The sequence below is a fragment of the Solea senegalensis genome, linkage group LG19 (assembly GCF_019176455.1).
Source record: "Solea senegalensis isolate Sse05_10M linkage group LG19, IFAPA_SoseM_1, whole genome shotgun sequence".
Lineage (NCBI taxonomy): Eukaryota > Metazoa > Chordata > Actinopteri > Pleuronectiformes > Soleidae > Solea > Solea senegalensis.
The window spans coordinates 15,419,781-15,429,871 of record NC_058038.1 but is presented as its reverse complement, the minus strand read 5'-3'; the positions used below and the strand labels follow the sequence as shown (position 1 = coordinate 15,429,871).

Genomic DNA, 10,091 nt, shown 5'->3' with positions numbered 1-10,091 from the left:
TCAGGGTTTCGATTGTACAAGTATCCATTCACCATATCTAGCAAGACACAGACCCTTTTAAAAACATGTAAAATATGTGTCCGAGAGTGTGTGTGTGTGTGTGTTTTCTCACTTCTGACACAGAAAAAAATTAGCACATGCAAAACAATCTACATTTTATGGTATCTTTTAAAAAGCTATGATTTCTTTTTTTTTTTTTGAAAAAAAAGCAAAGGTGGGAGGAGAGTTTTTCAAACTAATGGCTATTGTGCTACCAAATAAGCAAACACTAAAATCTTACATGGGGGAATTCAGATGCCAGAATCCCTTAAAAACCTTATAGTTTAATATAATAAAAAGCAATACTTTGCTATTTTTTTCTATGTGCAGTGTCACGAATGAAATGCCCACCAACAACACAGAGTTTCTCTGCTTTTCTGTTTTCATGTCAGTCTGCCATTTCCATCTATCAGTCTGTAAACATTGACGGAACCTACATTACTCTCCATTTTTCATCACTACCACATCCCTTAGCACGGGCTTAGCAATTTCTGACCATATGCACATTATCAAATTGCCAAAAAAGGACTGAATGCTCCACCCAGTGTTGTTAAGCCACTCATCTCCTTTCGCCCTGTCTCTCCCTTTGCACTGCCAGGTGTCTCAGTGGCCATATTTGTCACAGTAACAAGAAGCAGATTGTTGGACCAGGTCACTGTGACGTCCCTGCCCTCCTGGGACACCTCCACGTCTGGCCACAACATCAAACATGCCCATCTGGTCCCCCTGTCAGGCCCCTTTTCCTCATGTAGCGAGCCTTAGCTTGACAGTGGTGGAAAGGGAAAAGGTAAGAATGAGGAGTGGCTGAACGGGAGGTTATCCTCCTCCTTCCTTCATATTCTCCCCTTGTAAAAAATCTTATCATTTCCTCCCTAATTTAAATCACAAATCAAACGTTTCTTGCCAAACAACTCTCTTAGGAGTACTCCCTTACTGTTACTTAAGTCTTCTTGGTCCCGCTATCGGGACTATTCCACTTCCTACTCCTTTCCTAAAACTAAGGGTTTAATAAATCCCCTTTGCTTTACACCCGCGTACCTCATGGCAGAATGTCGGCCATGCATCCAACTCATTGGTACATGGCAGATAATGGATATAAATGGTGATATCATCTGCAATGAGAATAGTAGTAGTGTCATACCAGAGTGGGCACAAGTTCTTTTGGGCTACAGTGTCGAAGAGAAGAAGAAAAATGTAGTGTGGCTATGGAATCCCTTACTGGATAACATAGTTGATAAATTATAATACAAACCCAGAGAGGAGTAAGGAGGAGAAAACACATTTTTCTATCAACTAAACATCTGACTCCAGACTGGGGATTTTTTTATACACCCGTCTATTGCTGAACTGGGCTGAGTTTAGGACGCCTCGTGGGGCTTGGTATGCACTAGTCTTATTGGCTGAGTAAGGCATTACATGCTCTTTATTGTACATGTCATTAGTTATCCGCCCGTCCCGTGAGCAGTATGAAGTGGTGGATTTAACAGAAGAGCGGAGATTGTTCGCATCGTTGCGTGTTTTGATGGGGGCCGCCCCAAGGACCGCTGCAGGCGAAGCAACTGCCAGCTGTTTGTAAATATCAGAGGAGCTACGCCCATGAACCAGTCTGCTGCTGGTGTCATCCCTGAGCGAGTGGCTGAGGAAAGGGTTTTCCGAGCCATGGGTAGGGTACAGGGACTTGCTCCTCTTGCTCTCCTCCAAGTTGTGGTTAAACATTGACTTGGACCCAGTGCCAAACAGTCTGCCGGAGTAAGGACGCATTCCAAAGAGGTTCGCATAGTGCGAATCAGATGAGGAGTCCAGGAAACGATCCTTCTCTTTGAGGCTGACACTACGCGCTGGTCGGCCTAAGTCTACATCTTTAGGCTTTTCTAACATGATGTTATCAAAGGAGTGCTGACGGCTCAGCCTCAAGCGGTTTCTCTTTTGAACATGTGGCCCATCCGTCTGTGGCCAGTACAGACCAAACATGTCGTCTGGTTGCTGCTGCTGTTGATGGTGCAGGGTGGGGCTGACTAAAGGGTCTGTGAGGAGCTGGTCCTCACTAATGTCGTACAGATTGGCCATGTGGAGGCATGCTTCACACCGATTATAAGGTGAACGTGTGGCAGAGGCTGAAGCAGATCCAGTTGGCGTAAACTGCCCAGCAGATGGGTAGCCAGTGGTCACTTTGGACAAGCAAGAACGGCAGTGTGTCTGTTTGTAGCGATCAATGGTTTCGTGTGGAGACAAGGAAATGTTTTTCTCTTTCAGACTATAGTGTTTCGAGTAAGCGGGGTCTGGCAGAAGATCAGAGTCTATGTGATGCAAAGGTGAGGAGTTAAGATGAATGATGGGCTGCTCACACTTCCTATAGTTGTCACTGTGGTCAGAGTAGATCTCGGGGTAATCCAAATCGTCTGCAGCAAGGCCGCGGCTCTCACGGTAGTGAACAGGGTCTGAGTGCAGGCTCATTTCTCGGTCTGAGTCGATAGTATAAATTTTTTCTCCTCCCACTCCTCCTACTCCTCCTCCTCCTCTCCCAGTTTGGTTGGTTCCACCACTGACCTGCTTAGTCTTTAAGTAGGACAGCTCCACCTCACTGCAGTCTCTTGGGTATTTCGACGTCACCTGTCTTTTTTTTAAGTTGTCCTTGGGCTTCAGGTGCTTGTTGTTTTCTGGGTCCTTGTAGGAGGCTGCCCTGCTCGAGCAGTCAGAGATGTCAGAGTGGGCCGTCTCCTCGGGGAGGTAGCGCTGTGTCTTCATCGACATCCGTGGATCGGGCATCAGCATGTCAGGCATTGGAGGGGGGCCAGGTGGAACAGAACGGAGAGTGTCAACTGACTTCTTCCACAGGGTCCGGGGTGGCTTGGCATTAGTTTGGACTGCATCAGCACTCACTGCCACCTCGACTGTGTTGGGATTGGCATCATTTAGGGTCAGAGGATGCTGACCACCCTGGAAGATGTAGTTGTTGAGGTGGTCTTTATGGCGATTAGCCAGATAAGACTGCAGGTCACTAGTGTCCCCATAGATCATATCTTTGGGAGCATAGCTTCGGTTGTCAGCATAGATGAAGTTGCCCTTCTCTGCCATCATGTCCATGATCATTGGGCCAGCTGAGTGCATGAACTCACGTTTAGGCGAATTCATCCGGGAGCCACTCAGGTTAGACATGTTGGTCATCTGTTTGGCTGACTTAATGAGTTTAAGCATTTTGTCCTGAGGGCTAAAGTCCAGATCTGTCTTTTTCTTCATGTCAATATGGACTCCATGGATGCAACTCCAGATTCCCTGCATGGAGGCATATGGATGTGCAAATGGAGTGGGGGCAAGATGGTGGGGAAGACAAATAAAGATGAAATGAACAGGTTAAAAGTAGAGGAAGAGAACGGTGTGGCGCGGCAAAAAGACGAATGGAATACGAGACGGAAAATCAAGTATAATGAGGAATTTACAGAGAAATGATGAGAGGAAAAAGAGAATAATCATTATTTGTCTACTCTGGCCATACATATGTATGTGTGTTATGTTTTCTGTAAGTTAAAATTGTAGTCACTCATAAAGTTGAATCACCAGTCTTAACACAAACTTGAATATGTGTTGTAGAAGGCTTTCTGAAAAGGGCTGCTACTTTGTCAAATGAGATTACAATGTAAATACTACAAAACAACTACATGACTGATTTTATAGGATGCCGCAGAAAGAACATGAGGAATTGAGGAAATACTTAGATGAGTTAATGTGCCAATCATGTGGAAAAACACACAAAAAATGTTGGTGAGGAAAATAATCAAACCAGGCAACCAAGACAATCTCCACTGCCAGCAAAAACATATCTACTGTATCTTCACCACAAGAGCAACTCGTGTCCTATATCTTATAAAGGGGACACACTGGGAAAAATGTGATGTAATGCACTGCAATGAAAAAAGTCTTTCAGCAGTTTTGTCAATTTTACAGTACAACTATATAATCTGAAACCATCTATTTTGCTAGATGCACAGATGTATTATAGGAAGCAGCATTTAGTCACACTAAGTGGCTTAAATTAACAATGCTCTGAAAATAGAAGAGACTGGTTACACTGTGTGTTACATCACTTTGACTATGACGTCAATTCAATAATTAGGTGCTAGGAATTAACAGCAATTGCTTTCAGAATTCTAAAGTCTGAGAGTAATGCAACAGAACACACAGTCTTTGGATAAAGACTCTGATTCTTTCCTCACTGCAACTGTGTCCCTGTTCCCAAATAAACAGCATTAATCATGCTCATGAATCCAAAGCGCGTTTTGGCTTAGCCCACATTTTGTGGCCCTTATCAACACAAGAAAAGGCAATTAAAGATGCTCATTGTTTTGCTCTTCACCGTCGTGCTCTGTTAAACAGTCACACTGTGCCTCAAAAATAATGCAGAGACACTGCAGTGCTTTTAGGGACGCATGTCCATCCATGTCTTTGGTTCACATGCACAACAAGGAAGAATGCTGACCTTTTAGTAGAATGAGAGAACAGATTGATTTAGTGTGGGTTGTTGTGATTTTACCACCCCCCCAAAAAAAATCATGCTGCAATTAAAAGCTATTTTTGTCTATATTCAGGGTTGCCTTGTGATCACCCTTTTGCTTCCATCCCCATTCGTCCCTGTGCAGCCCCCCCCCTTTCCCTGGTTTCACTCAGTTTCTTACTTTAGCAGTAGCTCCATTTCCCTGCATGTGTTTTTAACAGGACCACTGTGAACCCAGTGAGACCAGTCCACATCCAGATAATCACACGTCCTCTTATGTGTGAACACATTCGATGGCCTGCTGTCTGAGAAGTAACTGCTGGGCCAGTTTCAAGATTGTTGCTGCAAATGTGTGTCCTGTTTTCATTAAATATTAATTTTCTATGGCAGGCTGTAGCAGCCGTTTGTTCTCCCAAACCACAAAACAGCATAAGCGCTGCTTGCGGTACACGCCTAAAACCCAGTGCTTACCCGACTGATGCTGAACAGAAGACCTGGCGTGCCGGAGCAGACTCCAGTGAAACAGTATCTGAGTCTCCAGTAGAAGAGATGCTCGGAGACAAAGGTGATGAGGGAGAGCCCCATGGCCGTGGCCAGCATGTAGAAGACCCCGGCCATGTTGTCCACATCCAGCTGACTGGACATGACCTCGTTCTTCTCATTGTGGCAAATCCCAGTCAGCCACTGGGCTTCTAGTTCCTCCATTTCACCTGAAAGGAGAGACAGAGAGAGAGAGAAAGATTTAAATCCTTTACTAAATTGTCTCTCTGGGATTTGAAATCAATTAAGTTTAGCCAAGAAATAATATCCAAGTATATTCCCTTATTAATATAGGAGTTAGGAATTCACAGTTGGAATTACTATTTAAGTAACTGTGCATGTTCATAAAACATCTTGCAAAAACTGCTATAATATATTCGTAGACTCACTGAAATAGTTTTATTTGTTTTGCATATGTTGGTGGTATTTGTTTCATATTATCTGAGTTAGAATTACTTCAACTGGATATGGGAAGTTGAATATGGTGTTTCAATTTATATTTCAGTAGTTTTCCCAATAAAGTATCATGGTAAGATCTAAGTCATCGTATCATAGTAAGCCATACCATCTTTGTGTACTTCTCAGGCTATACTTAACAGATTTGAAATGGGCTGTGGGCTTAAAATAAACTTCTCTGGGCTACCCTCTGTGTTGGCTGATGGGGCAAAGAAATCGTCTCTTCATTGTTAATGGAAGAAATGTGGAGAGCAACAAAGACCTTATCTTTTCCCATCCCTCACTCTGTGCCCCCTTCTCTCTAATCCCCCTCCCTCTCTGGCTTCTTCTGTGACATTTGGTGCGTGGCTAATCCAATCTGTGCCATTCAGAACTGGATAACTAAGGCTGCTCGTGGTGAAAGACAAATATCATGGTGGTGTTCAGCGAGACGTCTTTGGGATGCCGACTCACTGGGACACCATTAACCCTTAAGGACAAGTGGGGAGAATGTGTCTCCGGTTGGAATAATAGAATCGAAATTAATAGATGTAGACATTGTGTGTCTTTGTTTCAGATGACATGCTTGAGAATGTTGACACAGAAGAATTAGGATAAATGACATTCTAAGGTAGCAGTAGACCCAATAGAGAGAGAGAGAGAGAGAGAAAGTGTCTGCACTCTTTCTGTAACTCCAGGGGGGAGTATTGCTGAAATTCAAATTTTGCTCTCTTTTCAATGGCCTGACGGCTCAGGCAATTGTCTGGTGACTAGTCAGCTGTAACAGAGAAACACAAGTTTCAAGTTTAATCCACATTCTCAGGGCTTTTTGTTGAAGCACCTACCACTGGAAAAAAAAGAAAGCATTTTAAAATCATACCAGTGCAGTAATAACACTACAAAATTCTTACCTTTTTATGAGCCACAAACATGGAATTCCTCCTAGTATCTACAGAATGCTTATCTGCACTTTGAAACAGCTAATGATGTTCACAACTAAAACAAGATTTTTGATCAAAGCTACTAAATGTACATGAAAACCAAAATGAAAACAGTTTACTCATTTATTTTTAATCTTTCAAAGACCAAAATGTGACCTGCCGCTGGTTCAGCCATGTGTGCACCAACCAGTGTTTCCAGACAGCCTGTTTTGTTTCTGTCTGTCTGTTTGTCTCCTTCCTCCAATCTTCCCCAAACACATCCTCTCCCTGTCTCCTCTCTGTGTGTGAAAAGCCACATACTCCCCACCCACATTGTGCCTGTCTGATCAAGCAGCATCCACAAAGAGTCACTGTCATCTATCAAGGACCTGCCCTCCTCTCACTCCCCAGACTTCTCTCTCAGTTTCTTTCCTCATCCTTCTCTCCTGCCTCATCTTCTCACTATCACACACTCACACTGCTCCTGTATTCTCCGCGTCGCTCTTTTATCACGTTCTCGTCCAAACTTTATCTCTGTCCCTCTGTCACTGTTTACTCTTCCTTTTCTCTCAATCTCTCGTGCCATCTCTTCTACTCTTTTTTTATGAACCCGTTTTTCCCAAATACAATAATAGCGTTCTCAGCGTAATGCAGAGGTGATACTTATGTTTAACATCCTTGCACTGTGTACTTGTATAAGCTAATAAGCTGAAATAAGGTAATGATCAAGAGACAAAGCCAAAGCGAGGCTAAAATCATTGAGTGTGAATTTTGTCAAAGATTATTCGGTTATGAGATACGGTGGCGTGCGGCCTACATGCTCTGCAGCGCCAATAAGTTTCCGTTCGAGAAGATTCTTATGACACTAATGTTCACTTGATCAACTTCAGTGCACTTAATGTGAGTGGTTGTGAACACTTGAATCAGCAAAATGGCTTTGATGTAAAATGTAAATGAATCTGCCACAAAGAGCTTGAGCTGCCTTCCTTTCTCCCTCAAGGAAACTGTTTATGTAAGAACTTCTGACGCTGCTGTAATAAAGGAATGTTGGATTCAGATAGAGCAAAGCAAATTCACACACACACACACACATCGTTGACTTCCATTCAGCATTATTTCTAACCTTAACCATACCTAGTCAAACTTATCCTAGCCACAAACTTAACCAATTCCTCAGAAATGCCTCATTAGGACCAGATTTTGATCTCCATGAAGACTACTTGTCCTGACAAGGTCGTTGTTTATGCCGGAAAAGATCCTAAAGAGGCAACAAAAACAAGTACACACACACATACACAAATCTGGCTCTGCGGAGAGGAATACATTAGAATAACTTACACACTTTGCCCCCTGTTTAGAGCAGGCTTTTGTGTCCAGAATAACATCAAAGGGCTATTTATACTTCACTGCTTTCCTTTTGTGCTGTCAGCAGACACGGCAGTAGGGATGTGCCTCTGTGTGTGTGTGTGTGTGTGAGAGAGAGAGTGTGTGTAGTACCTGTGCATGAAAATACAATACTGGCAAGGGATACTGTAACCTTTGGACTTCATGGTTAGCATCTTGAACTTTGAGTTTGTATACGAGAACGATGTGAAAGTGTGTTCCTCACCATCTCCGATGATGGCCAGGATGGCCAAGTCCACCTGACGTTTCCAGTAGGAGCCTTTCTGTAGAGCAATGCCATAACCAGTGGTGGCAAAGATGTACCTGACCACAAGCACACGCACACACACACACACACACACACACACACATATTTAAAACTTTATATGGTGTCACTCTGATTAGGAACATCTTCAAGATGACACCTCATGCATAATCATGCACAATGAACTGGACATATACGGAAGGTTAAAGATATTCGTTCAAACAGGTTTTGTTAGCCCATAAGTGTCATAGAGCTACACTCACTAAACCACTTGTATTCGGCCTGCAGCATAATATGTGCATAAGGGTGTGTCCTTGTCTAATTTTGCAATTTACTCAGCACAAAGTGAGGTGCAAGGTGCACAGAGGTTGCATTCAGTGTCCAAACTATTCATGGGTGTGTTTTGGGCGTAACATCAACTAAGCCAATCAAGAGTTTCACTTGTCATTCCCTTTAAAAGCCAGGTGCACCTGTGTCTGGCCCGGTGCTATTTAAATGGCGAGATGGCTCTGCTTCGTGACCGAGGTGAAGGGTAAATGCAAAATACAAAAAATGAGAGATGAAAATCAGTCCAGAGGTCAATGGTGATGAGATAGGAGCGCAAGGTGTCACATGATCTGCAGCTGCGATACAAATAATTGTGGTTTTACATTTAGATAACACACAGCGTCAGCCAGAGGTGGGGGACTCGAGTCAAAAATAAACAGTGTTTCTGTTACAGATAAAACTCTAGCACATTTGGAACACATTTAAATGTGGAATATGTGGTAAATCATCTTTATCTTCTATATTCATACAACAGAACTTGTAATCTGCTTGATTTAAAGCAGGGACTCGACTTGACTTGCTTCATTCTTGCAAGAATGACTTGCTCGAGACTTGAGACTTGCTCGTGACTTGCATATGTGACTTACACCCATCTCTGTCGTCAGCACTAATGTCTGAGACACTTTGCTTGTTCGTATTTTCGATTTTCGGCTGAATCAGCAGTATAACGGTTTTACACGAAAGGGGAGGAAGAGACAGAAGTACAGTGATGATGAATATGTAGTCCTTGGTCGGTGGACCATCTGCCTCCACCATCTACTGATCCTCCGTCACACCAGCAACTCCATCGGAATAAGGAATTGCACCGACATTCAACCTGCATTTAAGTGATGATGAGGAGGAGGAGGAGCTGAAGTGTGTGCCGTGTTTTGCCGGTCAATGGCGCAGTGGCTTTCAGCTGCTTCTAGATCACAATGTGCCAACATTGCACCTTATTTTAAGACCAACACACCCACGGGTACACTGATAAGCTCAAATGCATTTGCTACCTACATGATGTGGGCGTGTGGAATTAAAATGACAACTGTGTCGGTTGGAAACTTTGTCCCATATGATATGTCTTTCCTCCTCCTCTATTGACATACATTTACTTAGGCAGTAAAATAAATAAACAAATTAAATAAGGACTATAAGGATATCTGCTTTAGGTTTCTTTGTCCAGTAAAAATTGTTGCCTAAGACACATGCGTCTACAGGCCTGTATGTGTGTTCTACTGAAATACGGCAGAGGAAATCAGGTGAGAAATGATGATTTCAACAAACTGTACCAAACATGTATATTCTTTTGTGAATACTCCAACTGATGTGTATTTAACATTGAAACAGTCGTCCAATGTTGAAGTTTGATATGATATTCTACTCCATGGGTAAATCAATTCATTTTGTTTTAGGAAAAAAATATTCATTGCTTTCACTGATATATTTTAACATGACACATCGTTAATTTCAAATTTGATGTCTAATGTTTTTTTTTAATTGAATCTATAAACTTGCTTTGTTCAGAATGTTGTATTATTTGTCCTTAGACAGTTTTGACACGCACTACATCTTTGAACAGCTCAAGATTCAAGATGTCATTTTATCTGCACTTTTATACAGAACGATGTTTCCCAGAGCCTGAGATAAAAAGCAGTGCAACACAAAGACAGATAATAGACACACACACCCTATATATATATATATATATATATAT

The 10,091-nt window shown here is 42.6% G+C and overlaps 1 protein-coding gene across 2 annotated transcripts in view; it reads right to left on the bottom strand.

Annotated features, from left to right (window-relative positions):
* Positions 1–202: 202 nt before the first annotated feature.
* The window catches only part of grin2aa (glutamate receptor, ionotropic, N-methyl D-aspartate 2A, a), a 123,119-nt gene continuing 113,230 nt past the window's right edge, over positions 203–10,091 (bottom strand). For both annotated transcript variants that reach the window (XM_044050742.1, XM_044050741.1), the window contains 3 exons: positions 8,033–8,130; positions 5,000–5,238; positions 203–3,312 (listed from right to left, as the gene is read on the bottom strand). In XM_044050742.1, the coding sequence (XP_043906677.1) occupies positions 1,333–3,312; positions 5,000–5,238; positions 8,033–8,130 (2,317 nt within the window). In that variant the 3' untranslated portion in view covers positions 203–1,332. The remainder of the gene's footprint in view (positions 3,313–4,999; positions 5,239–8,032; positions 8,131–10,091) is intronic.